Source organism: Panthera onca, chromosome D1, assembly GCF_046562875.1.
Source record: "Panthera onca isolate mPanOnc1 chromosome D1, mPanOnc1 haplotype 2, whole genome shotgun sequence".
Lineage (NCBI taxonomy): Eukaryota > Metazoa > Chordata > Mammalia > Carnivora > Felidae > Panthera > Panthera onca.
Window position 1 is genome coordinate 104,902,455 of NC_138348.1, and position 24,153 is coordinate 104,926,607.

The window sequence follows — 24,153 nt, forward strand, 5'->3', positions numbered from 1 at the left end:
CAAGCTGTGCAAAACTGCCTTGAACAGTGTGCACTAAACTGGTATTTCCATCAATCCTTGTATATGCACTTACAATGCATCACCTAAAGTGATTGTATGCCTTATTTTCACTGAATAATCTTGTGCCCTTAGCACACCTGAGAAGTAATCAAGAAGTGTATGTTGTCTGTTTTCGGACTATGTGGACACCTATATATATTTTTTTTAAGCTTCACCTACTGTAAGTCTTACAAACATTTTTGCCATTCATATTTATACCAAGGAAAAAATGAATACTAAAAAATGAGATAATGGAAAAACAAAAATTGATTTATTTTGCTTTTAAATTCCACACCATAACATTTTACTGAAAATGAAGTGATTTTTAATCTATAAAGGATTCTCTAAATGACACTCAGAATGTCTTTAACAAATTTTGTTTTAAAATATATTTGAATACACAACAGGTCTTACACACAATGATTTCAATAAATGAGGCACCAGAACACAAGGTGAAGCTCTAACAATTCTGTGATGACTTTTTAATAGTCCAAGAGGATAAAGACCTTTTTCAAATGTGGAAAGAAATTAATCTTTCTACAGTATGAACTCCTAAAAGCTACTCGCCTTTATAGACGACAACATTATTGTCAGTTTCATATACTTTTACTTTATAAAGAACTCCCATAGGAAGAAATTTCTGGAGGTTTTCCCAGATATATACAGCTACATTTTCTGTCGTGCTGTAGGAAAAAAAGGAAAGAAGATCAAAGGCAAATGAACAAAATTTCATGTTTGATATTTACAGAGAATAGAAATTCTGGATTTAAAAAATAATGTTAAAATAAAACTTCAGGACCACCTACCAGTCAGATAAAATGTTAACAGCAATTCTTCTTTCCTACTATTTACATAAGGCAAGATGGTCACACTCACCTTACAATATCTGCAAAGTATGGCACATCTAGATCCAGATTCTTATGATCAAGGGGCTTCATAATTGCCTCCTGTAGATAAAACAAAGGAAAAATATCACTGGTTCCGTTTATGACTCAAATTCCAAAGTGTTCTATCTTTGCCTCTAGAAGCCTTACCTTATCAGTTAGTCACTAACTCGGTGCTTGTAAGGACTCCATCTGTGTCTCACAAAATAAAGCTTAAAGTTGGAAAATGAAGCAAGGCCCAAATCTCCATAATGACTGGTTCTCCTCATTACTAAATGCAAAGATGTAAGAAATCAAAACGTACAGGAAAATTCACTGCAGCTTTCTTGTAACCAGCCATAGTGATTCAGAATTCAGTTTAACACTTCGTGAATTCTGTCTAAAAATTACCAAAAATACTTCTCCATATAGTCTTAGCTTCAGCACAATGCCACAAGGTCATCAGGACAAGGATCCAGTGAGTGTTACATTTTATAAAGCCGACTGAGAATGAAATTATGTAAGTAGTTCTAAATTTCTGCTATGAGGAGTAATTTAAGAATTATCTTGGACTCTTACAGGAGAAAAAATATAAATATATAAAGACCGTTGCTTCCTAATGCTTATATATATTAACATAACGTTTTCCCTTGTTGGTGGCAAGAATAGCAATTGCCTTATTCTTTCTAACTTTTTACTTTTAGCTAATGTACAAAATGTAAACATTTGTGAAACAATCTAATTTTCCAGTGGTATGGTTCCAAGAAGGGTACATTAATAATAACAGCAATCATTTTTTGAGCAAAACCAGAACCATATGAAAAAGAGTTAAGCCTTAAGCCAAATAGCCTTTAAAACAGATCAAATTAAGGGCAGTTCCACATGGACATCAAGAAAATAAATACTGTTTCCTATTCAATTCCAGGGCGGGTCCCAACTTTCCCACTGAAGCTTCTTCCACAGGCCCCATCTAACTTTATTACATGCCATGATGAGTTACTTCTACTAAGGGGACTATGTGGTGTCCCTCGGGTACACAAAAGTGGCGAAGAGTATAGAGAACCTGTCTTCCAGTATTTGGCCATCCGCATGCATGAGACGCCTCAAATTTCCCGTACTGCTGTCTTGTATTGTACAACACTCTGTGTATATATTTTAAATCTCCAGTAAATGCAAAAACTCTGTCTTTATAGCTTTCCTAATGTACTCAGAACACATTGCTGTTTGTTCATTCACTGAATCTCTTAATCATTTTATCCAACTGAAACTTACTGAGCACCTAGTATTCTTTGTCTCCTAGAAAAAGTCATGTTAGCATTCTCTGGGTAAAGGCTGTGTCTCACTCATCTTTGTACCCTTGATGCTTAGTTCAAAGACTTATGCGGAGTAGGCAAACTTGCTGAATATATGAATGATAAGTAATATGGAAGAAATGATGATCATTAGTAGCATTTTTATAAGACAGATATCGGATTTCAGAACAAGAATAAGAAGCAGAGGTTAAGAGTGGAACTGAACAGACAGGTGACATGGTATAATAACAAAACCAAAGCTGAGTTGAAGGGAGTCCACTCCCAACTTTGTAAAAGACTAACCACACAACCTAAAGCAAGTTCAGCCTCTCTCAATCCAGGGAATGAAGAAGTTGGCTGAGATCATCTCTAAGGCTTCTGACACTGCAGGACTTCTATAACGATACTGTCAGCAAGTCCTTCATTGAACCCCTGTTATGTGATCCCTGTTAATTGGAGGAAATCAGGATATGGCAGCAGGGAATACAAGATGAGCATGTTACAGGTATTCCCATCACTGCAATTCAACTGTGACTTATTTCCTTTAAATCACCCAAACACCTTTAGAAAAATATGAGAGTAGTTCCTCCAACTACTCCTCCAATTCTGCTCACAAGGTCATGGAACCTCTGAAGATACTTAGTTGGGAAAGTAAAAAGGGGGGCCATCAAATATACTTAGAGGACCCAACATGACATTACCTCCATGTACTCTTTGAGGTCGGTCATATTCATAACCATGCCTGTAACAGGATCAATCTGAAGAATAAACAAAGGTGAATATTAGTATGATATGCTTTTCATATTTAAACCTCTGCTAAGTTATTAAAGGCTGTACAATGTGCAGAAATCGCGCCCACATCTGCCTTCATCTCTGAGACAATCACCAGGTGCTCCAGGTATCCATTTTATGGTACCACTGATCTTCTATCTGTCCACATATAGCAGATTAAAGATAACCCTTTGGGAGAGGAAAGGTCTGGAATGACAGCAGCTCACCATACACAAAGGCCAACAATGAAGCAATATTGATTTGAACAGAATTTTTCGACACAGAATCCATCATGTTGGCTGAGAAGGCCCAGCAATCTGCGCAAAGCACACAGATATTTTCAGCACGTACCTCTCCATGAACTGTCACCACAACTATGGGAAAGAAAACAGAATACCAAAAGCCACATGAATTTCAACAGATAACACCCAAGCACAAGTTAGCAACATAAATTAAGTATTAGATCTCTGCCCTACAAAACTCTATATTTTCCCTAAGACAGCTGGTCTTTTAGTTAACATCTTTATTAATGAAAGCAAGACTCAACCAAGACAGAGAGGCTTAGCAGGAGCTTTGGCCAAAGGCAGAAAGGGTGTAAATTCTATTTATGAGGTTGAGGCACTGGGTAGGAATGTCCACTAGGTAGGATGGAGATGCCGCTTGATCACTGTCTGTAAAAGCAGAGTATGTACAGAAAGAAGTCCGGCTATACACCGAGGTGGCCCAATGCTGGGTGGTACCTTTCTGAGCAAGCAAAACCACTAATGGGCCTAAAACTCTGATGCCTTTACTTACACAAACATATCCAGTTTACGGTAATGCTCTGTAAGTTAACGAAGCATTTGAAAAATGATGCTCAGAGTGTTTTACAATTTAATAACATATATTTTTTTTTCAGCTCTGTGCAAACGCCATTAGGTATTACATGATAAGAGAGCAAACTAAGAATAACAAATATCATAGATCAAGAGGCAGTAACTAAACTAGAAATTCTGATCTTCTGACACCTTTTCTAATCTTTTTACTCTACCATACTATATGCCATGATATGCAATGGCTTACATAGCTGTTTTTTGAGATACTGGCTTTATCTCAAAAAATCGCATCTCTCATACCTGTTTAGAGCATAAATTGTTTTCTTGGAACATTGCTGGCAAAGTTTTAGACCCAAGTTATTTTCCTTCCATATAGCAGGTTCCTAACCAATATCTCCCTTTTGTCTGTCATTATTTACTCAAAGAATACGGTGTAATTTTAACGTTAGCCTCAACAATACCTAATTAGGAGGAAACGTGGTGCCAAAAAAATCTCATTATGTACACTAAGGCCAAGGATAAAAAATATTATTTAAACCATTCATTATCTCTAACACAGCAGATACAACATAAAATTTAAGACACATCCAACCAAGACAACAGATTTTTTTCATTCTGAACTTCCATGTAACTGCATATTCAAGGCTCAAGGTATTCATGCTTTGCCCATAAGGTTTCTGACTCGTTAGGACTATATTTGCCGATTACATCCTTATTGAAAGGGCTAAAATTTCATCACCTTTTCCCTCACCTTTATAATTGTGCCCATGGCCATTTGGATTGTTGCATTTCCCATACAGTTTCAAGTTTTCTTCGTTACTCAGACATTTGCTGGAAAAAAAAAAAAAAATCAACACAAGTTCAGATACCTTCTCTGTTCCCTACATTATTTGCTCTAGCTTTTGAAAAGCTTCACAGTTTATTATTACTTTAGCTCACCAAATGGAGAGTCGTAAATCATTTTGATTTCATTATTCAGCTGTCAGGAACCAGTGTATGCCCCTTAATTAGGCTACTGTACCATATAAATTAGCATAAACAAAGTCCACACCCTCATTCCACAGCAAGATTCCAACTGATCTGCTCAAGGCCCTTCTATTTTTCAACTCCCCAAGCATTTACTGGGTACCTATTACATTCTGGGCATGGATTGAATGAAGCAAGGACATACAATGATAAAAGATGCCTGTCGTCACGTGGTTTAAAACCTCATTTCTCCTTAAAAATAATTACGTGACCTACTGTGGCTCCTCTTTAACACCCTTGCATTATAACGCCTTACTTAACTACTGCCACAAACAACGTCACCAATCCATTGAGAGGTATTCAGATTAGGTGAAACTTTAAAATTACAATACCCAGTTGTTCTTCCAGGCAGAAGACAATTTTCATTCTTAAATTTTTTCCAAGTTTATTTATTTTTGAGAGAGACAGAGAGAGCGCACGCGCACAAGTGGGATAAGGGATAGAGAGAGGGGGAGACACAGAATCTGAAGCAGGCTCCAGGCTCTGGACTGTCCGCACAGAGCCAGACTGGGGACTGGAATCCCAACGGTGAGATCGAGACCTGAGCGGTGGGCTGATGCTTAACCCACTGAGCCACCCAGGGGCCCCCAGGAAACAATTTTCTTCACGAATTTTTACTCCACCTGTCCAATCGTCCATGCATCTTCAACGAGGCCTCCTATGCGAACGCCCTATTATACCACCCCTTCCTTTTTGAGACCCTCTTTGTTATTTTCCCCCATTCCCTCCTGCTCACCCACTGACATTTAGAATGCTACAGTTCACAAAGCTTTTGCACAAAATTCCCTCCCTGTGTCCTCCACAAGATTGGCCAGATGGCGCGCTCCGGACAGAAGGCGAGGACGGGTGAGTGTTGATCGCTGCTGCCTAACACAACACCTGTCACCTGACACAAGACCTGACAAGCTGGCCAAATACCTGTCCAGCGAACGAACGGATGACCCTTGTTAGAAATGATTATCCTCGTTTCACAGACCGGGAAACGTTATGCTGAGAGCGGGACTTGCTAAGGAGAGGCAAAACGCGCCTCGACAACTCCTCGGTGCGTTCAAGCAGTCGTGAATGCTCTGGGTTCAAATCCCTGTCACGCTCCCTGTTCTCAGAGCTGCCTCAACGAAAGGGATCGCCTGGGTTCACGACATCCGTGCTAAACAGTGGGTAAACTTGCGCTCTACTGGGGTATGTGAGGAACCCCGAAGTTGCTCCAAGACTCGGAGCCAGCGAGGAAGCCTGCGCGGTCCGCTCCGCGTGCCACCGCGCCCACGGCCTCCTCCGCTGGACTCCAGCTGCCACCGTCACGCGGTCGCCAGGGAAGCAGGGAGCGCGCCTCGGTTCGCACACCTGCGCTCCCGCGCCCGAGCCCCGCCCCCCTGCGTGGGCACTGTGGGCACACCCCACCTGTGGAGCCGGTGGGTCGCGCTGAAGGAGACGAGGCGGGACAGTCGCGCCCAGCGGCGACCGCCCACGCCCGCGCCAGCCGCGCTCATCGCCTTGCCTCCCGGTTCGGTTCGCCGCGGGGAGGGGATAGGCCGAGCGTTCCGCGGCTGCGCAGTGCGGCCGGCGCCCTGGGACGCGCTCTCGGCTCCGCGCTGCGGCTGGCTCCCTCTGCTGGCCCGGAGGCAGTAAAGCGTCCCGTCCCGTCAGTCTCTTGGACAGCAAGAGCCGGGATAAGGTAGGTAAACCTACCAGCAGTCAGAAAACGTGGGTGAGGTCTCAGTGTCTTTCGTTCCAAGGTCTGCTCAGCCTCAGGCCACTTCGGGCCGTGAGGGTCAGCCTGGCCACACTGCATACTGGAAGGACCTCTGTGACATGCTCCTCGCACTCACTTCTAGAAAGCCCTGGCTATAATAACCTCCCCTGGCTGGTTACTCAGAGGTGGGCCTCAAGGCCAACCTACTTATAGCCTAAAGGGAGCGGGAATTTCAGGGCACATGTAGGAGCACTTGACTTTCATAAATGACATTACCTTTGGACTGTTTGTAAAGATTCTTCTTACTAAGGGAAATTCTCAAGCTTTCCTTACCATCCACACACATGCATAAAACCATTTATCACAGTGTGAACACATGCAGTCAAGAACACACACATTAGCAATTCTCTGTCCTATGTTGACACTTCCGGAGTAAACGGATCATGTTTCCCCACATCTACTTATAAGGAGTATCCACACTACTTAACAGTTCCCAGTATTATGTCACCTCTTGCTTCCATTCATTCCTTTGCTAAATATTTATCGAATATCTAACCATGTGGCTGGCAGTGTTCCAGGAAGGATAGATTAAATCATGAGAGTAACAGGCATACAGGCCCCAAATCGTGATTTCTTTCAAATGTCTCCTGTCTCCAGCTCCATACTCTTGTTCTGCATTATCATGTAGCCAAACATTTTTAGCATGTTTTCAAATATTTTTATTATATCCCCCAGTGGGCTGTAAAAACGTCAAAGAATAAACTTCAGATATTTCTGAGATAAACACTCTAGTCCAGTCCTCTCATGGATAAGAAAGCATGGGCCCAGGGGCACCTGGGTGGCTCAGTCAGTTAAGTGTCCGACTTCAGCTCAGGTCATGATCTTGCAGTTCACAAGTTCAAGCTCCACATCAGGCTCTGTGCTAACAGCTCAGAGCGTGGAACCTGCTTCAGATTCTGTGTCTCCCTCTCTCCCCCTCCCCTGTTTGCTTTCTCTCTCTCAAAAATAAACATTAAAAAAAAATTTAAAGAAAGCACAGGCCCATATAAGTGAATTACTCATACAAGATCACTTACAGTAAAACAGTACTTGGCAGGCATTGACCATATTGGAGATAAGCAGTCTAATTAATGGTCAATGGTTACACAAATGCTTGACTCTTTCTGAATGAAGTCTTAGGAATCAAAATACAAAGCAAAAGGAATTTCTGAGAAATTGCTGTACTCAATTACTTAAATAAAATATGGCATTGCATTTGCAGAGCCTTTGCTCTACATTTTTAAATTAAGGGTATTCACCAAATTCACCGTCAGTGACCCTGTTATGTGTTGAATCATGTCCCCCCAAAATTAGTGTGTTGAGCCCCCAGTACCTCAGAACATGACTTTATGTGGAAATGGGTCTTTGCAGATATAATTAGTTAAAACAAAGTCACTAGGCTGGGTTCTAGTCCCTTTCCCTCCCATATGCGCCTCATACTCCTCTCCTTGAGTCTCGACCCTGGTGAGTGAGGAGTTGGGCTTAGGGAGAGGAAGAGGCCCTAACTAGGCTTTCAGCCTTAGTCATCTGGTCACTCAATTTTATCAGAGTGATATATTTAAATATATAAATATATAAATAAATATATAGATATAGATAGATAGATAGATATAGGCATACTATAGAATGTCACTGTGGAGCGTCTGGGTGGCTCAGTAGGTTGAGCATCTAAGTCGGGCTCTGTGCAGATGGTGCAGAGCCTGCTTGGGATTCTCCCTCTCCCGCTCCCTGCCTCTCCCCACCTTTCAAAATAGTCATTTTAAAAAATAAACAAATAAAATGTCATTGATCCCTTTTTGTCTTCTTCTTCAAGAACCTCATACATGACAGAGCCACGGCAGAATTCAGACATCCTTGGGTCAAAATCTTATGATTGTACTGATAACCTTTATATGCTTGAACTTCACACCCTGTGATTAGGATGGAGTAAAGATTTATAGAGGAAAGACATTATCAGATTGGCATACTTCCCAGATGTCATCTGGTCTCTTCCACCCTTTAGATCCAGATAAGATCTAAAACAATCCTCCTGTCTTTGAGGACTTCTGTGAAATATCAGGGGATTTATGTTCTCTTATGCTTACCTCAGCCTCGAAGCCTCCACATCTCTGTGAGTTGTTCAGCCATCTTCTTGCCATTCTGGTACCTGCTGCTTTTACTCTGTGCTTCATCAACCCAGACACCAAACTTAGAGCTTTCCCTTTACTGCCACAATGTAAACCTTTACAGGTGGCATTTTTGTGCCTGCGGGAACACTTCACTACAGAGGACAGGGTTTATGATGTTGGCTGTAATTCCTGAGGAAAACTGGGAAGAAACTGACTCTGCAGTGAGCTCACGGTTGTCCCAAACTACAAGTCAAGGAGGGTTCTCCGGCAGCATTCAACATGCAGAGGGAGCACTGAAAGTTTAACTGGTCCTGGTTTGGAGTTAAGTGCAGGGAGGAGGTATAACTGAAGGGAAAGGGAAGAAAGGATCTCGAAGGTGTTGGCAAGAGTGTGGTTTATGTGACAGACATAGGAGGCTTCGGGCTGTCAGGGTTTAGACGCATGGAGATTAGATGGCCTCTAGTGCCACCTGTTGCCCAACCAAATGAAGAACTACCCACTCTTCAATTTCTGGAGATGAGAAGAAATGGCTGATCTTAGTGACGTCCCTCAAAACAACACCCTCCCAAGGCTGAGCTGGGGGTGGGGTGGAAGGTGGCAGTCGGTGGCTCAACTGATGTGGCGTCCGTGGACAGTGGAGAAACAGGTGCTTTGGAAGAAAGCCTCCAAGCATGACGTAGCTGGCTTCCTGTCCTCTGTAAGCTCCTTAGAGCCCATGCTAACAGGCAGGCTGTGATGGAAAAAAACAAGGTGCTTTTTTAGAGCTGTACTCGTATTTTACAATCTGTGATTATTTGTATTTTTTCTCCCAAGTGTAAGGACCTCTGTCACCACTCTGTCTGACGGTGGTGATGACCCAGCTCTTTTTCTTTCATGTAGTCTTATTACCTAGAGAAAGATGTATCTAGTAAATATAAATTTAAAACTCTCTTCAAAAGGTTGTATCAACACTTGCTTCACGTTTTCAAGGAAGAGCCCTAAGAAAACATAAAACCGTGATTATCTCAAGAATTCTGTTTTGTTTTGTTTTTTTAAAGTTTATTTATTTTGAGAGAGACAGAGAGCTGGGGAGGGGCTGTCGGGGGAGAGAATCCCATGCAGCCTCCACCCTCAGCACAGAGGCAAAATAAAGAGTCGGACACTCAATTGACTGAGCCACCCAGGCGCCCCAAGAATTTGGTTTTTAATAGAAATTTTACAACCAGATCTCTACAGTTTAGAAGGTAAGGTGCCTTTTTTGCTCTCTTTTTTTGTACAGAGAATGTTCATTGTAAACTTAGTTTCTAGGCCTTGTGAGTTGTTCCATTAGATGGTGACAAAGGTGCCATGGAACCCGTAAGGCATTTGCACGGGCACTTCGGCTCGGCCCAGTTCTTCAAAGTTCTTGGCGTCCAAGACTAGTAGAAAATTGTTTTCATTCTAGAAAAGGAAAAACAATACTGGAAATTCTTTTCTTTTTTAATTTTTTAATGTTTTAATTATTTTCGAAGAAGAGAGACACAGAGCATGAGCGGGGGAAGAGCGGAGAGAGAGGGAGACACAGAATTCGAAGCAGGCTCCAGGCTCTGAGCTGCCAGCACACAGCCTGATGCGGGGCTTGAACTCACGAACTGTGAGATCATGACCTGAGTTGAAGTCGGATGCTTAACCAACTGAGCCACCCAGGCGCCCCAGAATTCTTTTGATCATGTCTTACGCATCTTCCTATCTATCCTCACCACCTAGCACAGTGCCTTGGCTATCCATTCACTGAATGTTTGCGGAATTGCTGAACCAGCCTGAAAAGGAAATTATGGCAGAAGAAGTTCAGGCCCAGAGTGAAGAAATTAGGTTGTTTATGTCAATTACTTTCACAGAATCTCTCTGACTTTAAGGATCTTTTTACCTGGGACTTTTTAATCTCCGAAGGGATACAGAAATTTTTTTCTTCCAAATTTTCTAAGTTCTATGCCTCCAGTTACTTTGGAACTGTACAAATAACTTTGTCAGCATTACAAGGCTGACTGATACTTGCCCTGGTATAATTGCAGGAGTGGCAAGTACATGAAATGAGGACAAAGTCCTCTGAAGCCTGTGGCAGATGTTAGTAATTGATCCCAGCACTCTCCTCGTCAAACCCTTAAAAAGTCTCAGAATCCTACACCCCAGGCAGCCACTAATGACTGATCAAAGCTTGTACTCAAAGTGAACCTATCTGCCATAAGACTGCCTTACACAAGAAGTTATGACATCAACATTGTTGAGAACTAGGGCTCACCACATTACATTTTTGGAGCAATGAAACTGGCAGCACAGATGGTGGCATGAACATCAGACTAGACGTCAGAAGACAGAGATTTAAACACTGGCTTTACCACTGTGAGATCTGACGCAAGCTCCTGCAACTTATCTAAGTTACAAATTCCATGTGTGTAAAATGGTATGCAAAAAAGGTCTTCTTCTTTTTTTTTTAATTTAAATTCAAGTTAGTTAACATACAGCGTAGTCTTGGTTTCAGGAAGAGAACCCGGGATTCATCTCTTACATATGATACCCAGTGCTCATCCTGAAAAGTGCCCTCCTTAATGCTCATCACCCATTTTACCCATACCCTACCCACCTCCCCTCCAGCAACGCTCAGTTTGTTCTCTATATTTAAGATTCTCTTATGGTTTGCCTCCCTCTCTGTTTCAACAAAGCTCTTCTGATGAGTAAATAAGATGATGTGTGTTAAAATTCTTTGTAAATGAATATGCAAAATGTAAATTATGATGATATAAATAGAACTTTAAAATAATAATAAAGCACGATTGTGATAAAAGGGTATGTACATAGGAGGAGAGGAAGAAAAGGGAGAAAGTACTGTAATGGAATCAGAATAAACTACTGACAGCATCACTGAATACAATCCTCAAAAGGCTCAGTGCCACTTCTCTTTCTGAATAGTGATGGGGAGATACATTTACCTGCTTGGGGGTGATCACCACAGAGAGAATAACCCCACCATCTTCTTCACTGGTTCCTGGTGCAGGAACAAACACAGGTTCCGAGGGGTAGAAGCCATCTTCTCTCCAAATCTGTAAGACCCCCCCCCCCCCAAAAAAAGTATTTGATAGAAGGCTAGTTATGAGCAAGAAGCCTTCAACAGCTTTTCTCACTCCCAGCATGCACCTGGCTGTCAGTACACTACCCATTCAGTAAAAGAACCAGGCTCACTGAGCTGAATAGAGGGGGGCAGGTTGCTTGCAGCTACAGGCTCCATCATCATCAGACACAATCTGTGCAGTTATAATTTCCCATCGACCTGAACTATGTGTCCCAATAACCTAAACCCCATGATTTCTCTAAAAATAACATCCAACAGAGACTTGTTTTTCTGGGCTTGGGATTCACGTAAGATTCCCCAGAGGGAATATACCCCTAGCCTAGGTGATTCTGTGGTTCTCAAACTGAATAAAAGTAAATGGTTGAGCGGCTTAAATATTAAAGAAGCTCAAGGGGTGCCTGGGTGGCTCACTTGGTTAAGCGTCCGACTCTTCATTTCAGCTCAGGTCATGATCTCACAGGTGGTGAGATCCAGCCCTGCAGCGGGCTCTGCCCTGACAGCTTGGCACCTGCTTGGGATTCTCTCTCTACCTTTCCCCAACGCATGCAAGCACTCTCACTCACTCTCTCTCTCTCATTCTCTTTCTCTCTGTCTCTCAAAATAAATAAAACATTAAAAAGAAAAACCTTTAAAAAAAAGTCACTCCTTCCTTTAAAAAAAGAAAAAGAAATTCAAGAGCTACTTTAACAAAACAGAAACTAATTCAAAAAAGTGGTCTTTTAAGGGTGCCCTTTAAAAGGGCAAAAGTGGTCTTTTAAGAGTTCAGAACGGGAAAAAGATTTTCATTACCGTCAGTGTTTTGTTTACCACGTCCACCTTGATCAGAGAATCCCCCACCAAATGCCGAAAGCCACAGCCATAGAAGAAACGATACTTTCTGCCACTGAATTGGCCATAGTTGATCTGGGGAAATTCAATACCTCCTTCATCCTCTAGACCTTCAGGATGTAGATTTTCATAGGAGCACCAAATCTAAAAGAGATCCCAAAAGGATTTGCAGTGATTGCTTACTTTCTCACCTATTTTATGCAGTATAGGTCAGTGAGGGGGCTAAGAGTTTGCAATAGGGCTTGGAAACTGAGACTCTAGGTCATCTTTTCCATTATTCCTCTTTCCATCACGTGTATGAATACGTGAAGATCATCGGGTTTTGTGACGAAGCTGTCAAATGGCATACAGGGTGGCAGTGACCTTCTTATTCTACCAAAGCTAAGATATTAATAGCTACACAACGACATGCTGTGGTAAGCACAAGCTTTCCAGAAGGTGGAGATGATCAATACCAATCTAATACTTAGCCGTTCCACAACCACTAGAAGATTGACATATCTGTTTCAAAACACAAAAAGGATAGGTAAACACAGCGCTCACTCCCACTCAGAATCCTGCAGCTCTTGTGCAAGCGACTGTCATGACCTTACCCTGCTAGGCTGAATGATATCAGACTTATTGGGCAACAAAGATTGAGGGAAACAGCCAATGAATAGAGTACCACGATTAAAATTCAAAGTCTTAGTCTAGTGTCCTTTGAAAGCATACCTTTCCATCAGCCTGTTTCACAGCACTGGCTGAAGAATAGGACAATGGGCTGAGGTTCTGTCCCTCGGGGTCATTCAAACTGACATGCAAGGGCAAAACAAACCTTCGAGGGAAAGATCTGCCTACTGAATTATAGACCTGTTCAGGAAAAAGAAAGAGATGAGAAAATGTCATTCATAGGATAACAGCATGTCCCAATAATTTATATCCAGTCAAACATTCCTAAGTAATTGCATAAACGATCATTTTCATTCATTCATTTATTCCACAAACATCTGTTGAGTACCTCTAGGCAAAGCACTATTTTAGACACTGGGGATGCAACAGTGAACAGAATCTCTGGACCTCAAGGAACTCACACTCTAGCGGAAAAAGAATTAAAATGTGTTATTGGATTAGTGTCAAATACACAAATGAGGTCTTGATAGTGATAACTGCCATTAAGAAACATCCTGCAGGGTGAGAGACTAGAGAGTAACAGGGGTGCTTCCTTTTTCATGTCTGGTCAGAATAGGCCTCTGCATATTAAAGCATTAACTTAGTAGGCCTGGGTTGCTCAAAGCTGGCACATTCTCAAGAAAGGTCCATTTTCATGGCTGTTCCTTGGCTGGAACCTGAGAACTGAGCTGTGGGAATATTATGTCTGACAAGACTGGGTTCGCATTCCTGAGGTCTTGAGCCACACTGCACTACTTTACCCAGACAGTTGATGCAAACAATGCAATTTATAATGAACATTTGCTTCCCTGTGGGCATACGGAGCTTTGCTTAACTGAGGTTGGGTAGGGGCTATATGCCTATGTGCTGATACCCAACAAAAACTCTTGATCAATTTGGGGGAGCTTCCCTGGCATGCAACATTCCATACACGTTGTCACAAGTTGCTAGAGGAATCAGGTGTGTCCTGGGTGACTCCAGTGGGAGAAGACTTGGAAGTGTGCACCTGGCGGTCTCCTCCAGGCTTCATCCCACGCACCTTTCCATTTGCTGACTTTTCTGAGATCTGTGAGCCCTCCTACTGAATCACCAAACCAAGAGTGAGGATCCCCAACACAACCTCCTTGCAGAGATCATGTTGAAGCAGGAGGCCCTAGCAAAATAAGTATATTTTTTCTGACAATAAGAGTGCTTTAAGCATATTTTCCTTTCTTGAAATACTGTAAGAGGGGCACCTGGGTGGTTCAGTCGGTTAAGGGTCTGACTCTTGGTTTTGGCTCAGGTCATGATCTCACCATTCATGGATTTGAGCCCTGAGTTGGGCTCTGTCCTGTCAACAAAGGGCCTTCTTGGGGTTCTCTCTCTCTCTCTCTCTCTCTCTCTCTCTCTTTCTGTCTCTCTCTCTCTCTAAAAAATAATCAAATGCAAAAAGAAAAACAAAAAAAAAAACTACTGTAAGATGGAGAAGAAAATGTGCTATTTCCCCTCATATACCTGGATCCACATTACCTCCATCTCACACAGAAATGTTTTTACTGAAAAAAGATTCAGTGCTATTTTTAAGCTTCATACAGAGTTAGAGTTTTTTAAGAGTTAGATGTTTTAAGTTACTTTTAAATTTATGTAAACATTTTTTTTTCCTTCAGCAAAGCCATAGCTGAACAAAAAGACACTTCCAATAATGGGGGCTTAGGTAAAGTGGACCAACTATTCCACTGAAAACAGTTTAAAGAAGCTAGACAAAATGCTTAAAATAGGTGTTTGAACTCAGGAAACAACAGATGTTGGTGAGGATGTGGAGAAATGGGAACTCTCTTATACTGCTGATGGGAATGCAAACTGGTTCAGCTGCTCTGGAAAAGAGTGTGAAGGTTCCTTAAAAAATTAAAAATAGAATTGCCCTACGACCCAGCAACAGCACTACTAGGGATTTATGCAAAGGATACAGGGGTGCTGAGTCATAGGGGCGCATGTACCCCAATGTTTATAGCAGCACTTTCAACAATAGCCAAATTAGGGAAAGAGCTCAAATGTCCATCAACTGACAAATGGATAAAGAACATGTGGTTTATATATACAATGGAATACTACTCGGCAATGAGAAAGAATGAAACCTTGCCATTTGCAACAACATGGATGGAACTGGAGGGTATTACGGTAAGTGAAATAAATCAGTCAGAAAAAGACAGATATCATGCTTTCACTCATATGTGGAACTTAAGAAACTTAACAGAAGACCATGGGGGAAAGGAAGGGAAAAAAAAAATTACAGAGAGGGAGGCAAACCGTAAGAGACTCTTAAATACAGAGAACAAACTGAGGGCTGATGGGAGGGTCGGTGGGGAGGGGAAAATGGGTAATGGGCATTGAGGAGGGCACTTGTTGGGATGAGCACTGGGTGTTGTACGTAAGCGATGAATCATGGCAATCTACTCCTGAAGCCAAGAGCACACTGTATATGCTGTATTTTAGCTAACTTGACAATAAATTATATTTAAAAAATGCTTTATAATTCCCCCCCCCCCAAAATAAAAATAAAATAAAATACCTGTTTGAAGGCATTGGAGAGCTAAAAAGGCAGTGACGAACAACAGGGCAGAGATTTGGAGGGAGACGGAAACCTAGAGGTAAACAAGATACAGGGGCGGCGGGGCAACTTGTCCCCTAGGGATATCAACTGCTTCCAGAAAAAAGGCAGCTGAAAGGCTGAGAAAATAAAATAACTTTTTATTAAACTTTTTTTATCTTGAGATCACTGCAGATTCACATGAAATAATACAGAAAAATAAACAATTGATTAAAAAATGGGCAAAAAAACTAAAATAACATTTTGCCAAAAATATACAAATGGCCAATAAGTACATGAAAAGATGCTCAGCATCATTCATTAGTCATTAGGGAAATGCAAATCAAAATTACAAGGAGATATTACTTCATACCCACTAGGGTGGTTATTATAAAAAAAAAAATCAAAACAAGAAAATAACAAGTGCTTTGAAAAGGTGAAGGAATTGGACCCCTGTGCATCGCCGGTGGGAATGTTAAATGGTGCAGCTGTTGTAGAAAACATTCTGGCGGTTCTTCAGTTAGTGATACAATTATCACAGGATCCAGCAATTCTACTTCTAGTTATATACAAAAAGAATTTAAAACAGGGACTCAAATGTATACTTGTGTGCCAATGTTCATAACAGCACTATTCACAATAGCCAAAAGGTGAAAACAACCCAAATGTTCCCCAACAAATGAACAGATAAACAAAATGCAGTACAGACATACAAGGATATCTAACCTTTAACAGGAATGAGATTCTGATACATGTTACAACATGGATGACCCTCAAAAAGGTTATGCTAAATAAAATAAGCCAAACACAAAAAAATAAATCTTGTCTGATTCCACTCATATGAGGTACCTAGAATAGGCAAATGCATAGAAACAGAAAGCAGAATAGAGGCTACCAAAGGCTGGAGAGAGAGGATAATAGGGACCTGTTATTTAATGGGTAGAGTTTCCACTTGGAATGATAAAAAGTGTGGAAATGGGCAGTGATTATGGTTGCACAACACTGTTAATGTACTTAATGCTACTGAACTGAATACCTAAAGATGGTTAAAATGTAAGTTTTATGTTATGTATATTTTATCACATAAAAAACAAAATAATACAGAGAGATCATATGTATCCTTCATCCAGTTTCACCAATGACAGCGTCTTGCATAACTGCAGTACAATATCACAACTGGAAAATTTACACTGATATAATCCACCAACTTTTTTCAGATTTCACCAGCTAACATGCACGTGTGTGTGTGTGTGTGTGTGTGTGTGTGTGTCTGTGTCTGTGTATTTAGTTCCATGCAGTTTTCTCATGTGTAAATTCCTGTGATCACCACCATACTCAAGATATAAAATCACCACAAGGATCCTTCATGCTACCTTTTTATAAATATATGGCTACACCAACTCCCCTAACACTTGACCCCAGTGAACAGACTTTGAGATTTTCAAGGAATTAAAGGGATAAAAGCTGGAGTTCAAGGACTGCCAAAAAGGAGAAGCCCTGATAGACCCCCAGCTCTTTGGATCAAAACCCCTTCGTTCAGCACCTAGGAGTAAGAATGAACAAGAAGTAGTCCAGCTCTTTCAGGAACTGTACCCTGCTTCAAAATATCCCAAGCCCTAAAACTAGATTAAGAATATCTGGAATTGGGGCGCCTGGGTGGCTCAGTGAGTTGAGTGTCTGACTTCAGCTCAGGTCATGATCTCACAGTTTGTGAGTTCGAGCCCGGCATCAGGCTCTGTGCTGACCGCTTGCTTGCTCAGAGCCTGAAGCCTGCTTCAGATTCTGTGTCTCCTTCTCTCTCTTCCCTTCCCCCGCTCACGCTTTGTCTCACTCTGTTTCTCAAAAATAAATCAATGTAAAAAAAAAAAAAAAAATTAAAAAAAAAAAAAAGAATATCTGGAATTGATCATGTACCCAAGCAATCAGCCAAAAGTAAATAAAATTTTCTCTGGAGGAACATAGTATCAGCCTGGGTCTCAAAATATCTCTACAATTTTTCAAACACAATATTCTGTATACAATAAAAATTAGCCAGTACATGAGAAGACAAGAGCATGTTTAAAAAAACAAAACAAAACAAGATAACAACAGAACCAGAGCCACAAGGGATCCAGATAATAGAAGCTACCAGACTCTAAGTTTCTGAATATGGTGGAGGAAATTCTTTTAAACTGAGAATTGTAGCAGAGAACTAGAAATTATAAAAGAGAACCAAATTAAAATTCAAGTACTGAAAAACGCAATGAGTTTAAGAACTTAGTGGCAAGGTTTAACAGCAGAATAGACACTGTTGAAGAAAAAATTAACTGTAAGACAGGTAAGAAGAAAATATCCAAAACAAGATGCTTATTAGAGAGACACAAGAATGGTAAATACCAAATAGAACATAAGTAAAAAGTGAAAAGGAAACATAAAGTGAAAAAAACATAAAGTGAAAAGGAGTAACACACATGTACTTCAATCCCAGAGAGAAGGGAGAGAAAGGATTTACCAGATGCAATATTTGAAGAAATAGGTGACATTTTTCAAAACTAATGAAAGACATCAAACCATAGATTCAGTTATCCCTAAAAAACACCAAAGTAAAATAAATAAAAAGAAAACCATACTGAGAGCTATCCTAGGACTAACTACAGAAAATCAAAGAGAAGATTTTAAAATCAGTCAGAGATGGGGTGCCTGGGTGGCTCAGTCGGTTAAGCATCCAACTTCAGCTCAGGTCATGATCTCACAGTTCATGAGTTTGAGCCCCACACTGGCTCTCTGCTGTCACGGCTTCCCTTCAGGTCCTCTGCCTCCCTCTCTCTCTGCCCCTTCCTTGCTCTCTCTCTCTCTCTCTCTCTCTCAATCTCTCTAAAATAAAAGCATTAAAAAAAGTTTTCTTTTAAATCAGAGGAGGAAAAAATAGCAACTTCAAAGGAGCAAGGCTTAGATTGACTACTGATTTCTCAACAGAAATCAGAATACAACCAAACATCTTTAAAGTATTAAAAAAAATAACCTAGAACTCTTTATCTAATGAAAACATTCTTCAAGAAAGAAGGTAAAATAAAGACATTTTTCTGAGAAGCAAAAACAGATTTCATCACCAGCATATCTGAACTAAAGGAAATACCAAAAGATACTCTTCTGTTAGAAAGAAAATGATTCCACAGGGAAGCCTCAGACTGGGAGGAATTAAAAGCAATTGAAAGGTACAGATGTGGGTACATGGGTGGTATGGAGAACTATGGTTACATAAAGCAATAATAATAATGTCTTATAGGGTTTAATATAGAAAGAAAATTAAAATATACAACAACAGTAGTGTATAAATCAGGAGAAGAGTAAAGAGAGTTAATGTGTTCCAGAGTTCTTGCACTGTCTGCAAGGAATTAAAGAACCAATTTATAATATATTGTGTTAAATCAAGGCTGCATATTATAATCTCTAAAATAACCACCAGGGACGCATGGGGGGCTCAGTTGGTTAAGCTTCTGACTTCAGCTAAGGTCATGACCTCACGGTTCGTGGGTTCGAGGCCTGTGTCAGGTTCTGTGCTGACAGCTCAGAGCCTGGAGCCTGCTTCAGATTCTGGGTCTCCCTCACTCTGCCCCTCCCCCACTCATGCTCTGTCTTTCCCTCTCCCTCTCCCTCTCTCTCTCTCTCAAAAATAAGTAAACATTAAAAAATAAAAAATAGGGGCACCTGGGTGGTTCAGTTGGTTGAGCGTCCGACTTCGGCTCAGGTCATGATCTCGCAGTCTGTGAGTTCAAGCCCCGCGTCAGGCTCTGTGCTGACAGCTCAGAGCCTGGAGCCTGCTTCAGATTCTGTGTCTCCCTCTCTCTGACCCTCCCCCGTTCGTGCTCGCTCTCTCTCTCTCTCTCTCTCTCTCTGTGAAAAATAAATAAACTTAAAAAAAAATAAGTTGGGGCGCCTGGATGGCTCAGTCAATTGAGCGTCCAGCTTCAGCTCAGGTCATGATCTCACGGTTTGTGAGTTCGAGCCCCGCGTCTGGCTCTGTGCTGACAGCTTAGAGCCTGGAGCCTGTTTCGGATTCTGTGTCTCCCTCTCTCTCTGCTCCTCCCCTGCTCATGCTCTGTCTCTCTCTCTCTTTCTCTCTCAAAAATAAATGAACATTAAAAAAATTTTTAAAAAAAGAAAAAAGAAGTAAAATAAATAACCCCTAAAAAAATATTTAATTACCAAGCTAATGGGCAGGAGGTGGAATGAGGTTTGGGGAGGGGAGATGGAAATCAAATAATAAAATACACTTAACCAATCCAGGGAAGGCAAGAAAGGAGAGAGAGAAACAATGACACAAATAGGAAGTGAACAGTAAGATGGGATTTTTTTTATTAAAAAAAAATTTTTTAACATTTATTCATTTTTGAGAGATAGAAACAGAGCATGAGTGGAGGAGAGTCAGAGAGAGGGAGACACAGAATCCCAAGCAGGCTCCAGGCTCCGTGCTGTCACCACAGAGCCTGATGAAGGGCTCAAACCCACATATCACGAGATCACAACCTGAGCCAAAGTCGGACACTCAACCAACTGAGCCACCCTGGCGCCCCAAGATGGGATTTTTAAACTTCAATATATTGGTGACTGTTCCAACTAAATGCTCAATTAAAAGTCAAGAATTAGCATAACGGATTTTTAAAATATATGCTGCTTACAAGATACACATTCATAAAGATTAAAAGTGTAAGAATGGAAAAATTACAGCATGCAAACATTAAACAAAAAAGTAGACTTTAAGGCAAAAAACATTACTCAGATGGCACAAAAACAGACACATAGACCAATGGAATAGAATAGAAACCCCAGAACTAGACCCACAAACGTATGGCCAACTCATCTTTGACAAAGCAGGAAAGAACATCCAGTGGAAAAAAGACAGTCTCTTTAACAAATGGTGCTGGGAGAACTGGACGGCAACATGCAGAAGGTTGAAACTAGACCACTTTCTCACACCATTCACAAAAATAAACTCAAAATGGATAAAGGACCTGAATGTGAGACAGGAAACCATCAAAACCTTAGAGGAGAAAGCAGGAAAAGACCTCTCTGACCTCAGCCGTAGCAATCTCTTACTCGGCACATCCCCAAAGGCAAGGGAATTAAAAGCAAAAGTGAATTACTGGGACCTTATGAAGATAAAAAAGCTTCTGCACAGCAAAGGAAACAACCAACAAAACTAAAAGGCAACCAACGGAATGGGAAAAGATATTTGCAAATGACATATCGGACAAAGGGCTAGTATCCAAAATCTATAAAGAGCTCACCAAACTCCACACCCGAAAAACAAATAACCCAGTGAAGAAATGGGCAGAAAACATGAATAGACACTTCTCTAAAGAAGACATCCGGATGGCCAACAGGCACATGAAAAGATGTTCAACGTCGCTCCTTATCAGGGAAATACAAATCAAAACCACACTCAGATATCACCTCATGCCAGTCAGAGTGGCCAAAATGAACAAATCAGGAGACTATAGATGCTGGAGAGGACGTGGAGAAACGGGAACCCTCTTGCACTGTTGGTGGGAATGCAAATTGGTGCAGCCGCTCTGGAAAGCAGTGTGGAGGTTCCTCAGAAAATTAAAAATGGACCTACCCTATGACCCAGCAATAGCACTGCTAGGAATTTATCCAAGGGGTACAGGAGTACTGATGCAGAGGGGCACTTGTACCCCAATGTTTATAGCAGCACTCTCAACAATAGCCAAATTATGGAAAGAGCCTAAATGTCCATCAACTGATGAATGGATAAAGACATTGTGGTTTATATACACAATGGAATACTACGTGGCAATGAGAAAAAATGAAATATGGCCCTTTGTAGCAACGTGCATGGAACTGGAGAGTGTGATGCTAAGTGAAATAAGCCATACAGAGAAAGACAGATACCATATGGTTTCACTCTTATGTGGATCCTGAGAAACGTAACAGAAGCCCATGGGGGAGGGGAAGGGAAAAAAAAAAAAAAAAAAAAGAGGTTAGAGTGGGAGAGAGCCAAAGCATAAGAGACTGTTAAAAACTGAGAACAAACTGAGGGTTGATGGGGGGTGGGAGGGAGGGGAGGGTGGGTGATGGGTATTGAGGAGGGCACCTTTTGGGATGAGCACTGGGTGTTGTATGGAAACCAATTTGACAATAAATTTCATATATTAAACAAAACAAAACAAAACAAAACATTACTCAGAAATAAATGTTCAATAAAATCATCAAGGTAAAACAATTCTAAATTTGTATGCACATAATAACAGAGCACCAAAATATATAAACTAAAAATTAACATAACTATAGGAGCACCAGTCTGGCTTAGTTGATAAGAGCATGTGACTCTTGATCTTGCGGTCATGAGTTTGAGCCCCACATTGAGGGCAGAGTTTTCTTTAAAAAAATAAAAAATAAAATAAAATTAACGTAACTATAAAAAGAAACAGAAAAATCTGTATTCCAAGTAAGAGACTTTAATATGCCTCTCATGCAATATCATAATGTCATGTAATAGAGATCAATAAAAACAGATACGATTTGGATAGTATAAACAAATATGACCTAATTGACATATGTAAAACACTACATTCAAAATTCAGAATATACATTATTTTAAATACATATGAAGCACTTAAAAAATGATCTAACACTGGACCATAAAGCAAATCTCAATATCATACAGTAAAATTAAGCTGGAAATCAATGGTAGAAAAATCTCTATATATTTGAAATTTTAAAAACACATTTCAAAAACAAATCTCAATGAGAGAAAATTCGTTAACTGAGAAGTAATAATAAAACATATAAAAATTTGTGGGATGCAGCTAAAACTCTGCTAGAGTGACATTTATCATCACAAAGATATATGTTGTGGGCAAAAGGATGAAAAATAACAAACTAACCACATCCTTAGTTACAAAGAGGTCATATTAGGCACAAAGGAAAAAGAAAGGGCCAGAGAAAGACTGTATGATTTCACTCACATGTGGAATTTAAGAAACAAAACAAATGAACATGGGGGGAAAGAAACAAAGAGAGAGGCAAGCCATAAAACAGACTCTTAACTATAGAGAACAAAGTGAGATGTTGCCGGAGGGGAAGTGGGCAGGGGATGGGCTAAATGGGTGGTGGAGATTAAGTAGGGCACTTGTGACGAGCCCTGGGTGTTGTATGAAGAAAGAAGGAAAGGAAATAATAAAAATAAGAACAGAAACTGATGAAATGGAAAATACACACACATTAAAGAGGATCAACCAAGCCAGAAAGATAGTTGTTTTTAAAAAGCTTCATTAAATCGATAAGACCCTGGCAAGCCTAAGCAAATGCACAAAAAGAAAGGAAAAATTACCATATAGGGATAAAACAGGTGGCATCAATTAACCATAGGTACATTTTTTTAAATCATAGAATGATATCACAAATGACATCAGATAAATAAATTTGAAATTTTAGATGACATAAATTTCTAAAAAAAATCAATTTACCAAATCTGACACAATAAAAAATAGAAAATCAGAATAATATTGTATTATTAAAATACAATTCATAATTTAAGATCTAACTATAAGGAAATATACAGGCCCAGATGGCTTACTTCTTGAATTATTCCAAACGTTTAAGAAATAATGCCAATCTTATACATTCTCATGTAGAGAAAAGAGAACAATTTCCAACTCACTGTATGAGATCAGCAAAACCTTAATACCAAAACTTAACAAGGATATTATAAGAAAGAAAAATTATAGGCCAATTTTATTCATAAAATACATGCAACAAAATCCTAAACAACGTATTAGCAAAGTAAGTCCAACAATATTTAAAGAAAAATACACAGCAACCAATTGGGATTTGATTCAGGAATAGAAGGGAAAGCTTCACATTCAAAAATCAATAAATAGCTGTTATTACAAAGATTTCTTCAATCAATCAATGTACTTTACCACACTGATGACATAAAGGATAAGTCAGATGATTATCTCAAAACTATTGAAAAAACACTTGATAAAATCCAACATCCATCCATAATAAAAGTTCTTAGTAAACTAGAAGTAAAAGGGAACTTTCCTAAGTGAGAAAAATTATCTTTAAAAAAGAATCTATTGGGGCGCCTGGGTGGCGCAGTCGGTTAAGCGTCCGACTTCAGCCAGGTCACAATCTCGCGGTCTGTGAGTTCGAGCCCCGCGTCAGGCTCTGGGCTGATGGCTCGGAGCCTGGAGCCTGTTTCCGATTCTGTGTATCCCTCTCTCTCTGCACCTCCCCCGTTCATGCTCTGTCTCTCTCTGTCCCAAAAATAAATAAAAGACGTTGAAAAAAAAAAAATTTTTAAAAATAAAAAAGAATCTATTGGGGCACCTGGGTGGCTCAGTCAGTTAAGCATCCAACTTCAGCTCCAGTCATG

General features: G+C 40.4%; 2 protein-coding genes across 4 annotated transcripts in view; both read right to left on the reverse strand.

Annotated features, from left to right (window-relative positions):
• Positions 1-6,350, reverse strand: part of PTS (6-pyruvoyltetrahydropterin synthase) — a 28,574-nt gene extending 22,224 nt beyond the window's left edge. Inside the window, exons 1-6 of one of the 2 annotated variants that reach the window (XM_060604727.3) lie at positions 6,205-6,348; positions 4,532-4,611; positions 3,317-3,339; positions 2,896-2,952; positions 916-986; positions 289-722 (exon numbers count right to left, since the gene is read on the reverse strand). In XM_060604727.3, the coding sequence (XP_060460710.2) occupies positions 599-722; positions 916-986; positions 2,896-2,952; positions 3,317-3,339; positions 4,532-4,611; positions 6,205-6,293 (444 nt within the window). In that variant the 5' untranslated portion in view covers positions 6,294-6,348 and the 3' untranslated portion in view covers positions 289-598. Of the gene's footprint in view, positions 1-288; positions 723-915; positions 987-2,895; positions 2,953-3,316; positions 3,340-4,531; positions 4,612-6,204 lie in introns of those variants that run through there. The other variant, XM_081790390.1, reaches the window with a different exon arrangement.
• Positions 6,351-9,794: 3,444 nt separating this feature from the next.
• The window catches only part of BCO2 (beta-carotene oxygenase 2), a 108,008-nt gene continuing 93,649 nt past the window's right edge, over positions 9,795-24,153 (reverse strand). Inside the window, exons 10-13 of one of the 2 annotated variants that reach the window (XM_060604710.3) lie at positions 13,268-13,405; positions 12,518-12,700; positions 11,589-11,699; positions 9,795-10,062 (exon numbers count right to left, since the gene is read on the reverse strand). In XM_060604710.3, coding sequence (XP_060460693.1) covers positions 9,949-10,062; positions 11,589-11,699; positions 12,518-12,700; positions 13,268-13,405 — 546 coding nt within the window. In that variant the 3' untranslated portion in view covers positions 9,795-9,948. The remainder of the gene's footprint in view (positions 10,063-11,588; positions 11,700-12,517; positions 12,701-13,267; positions 13,406-24,153) is intronic. The other variant, XM_078432735.2, reaches the window with a different exon arrangement.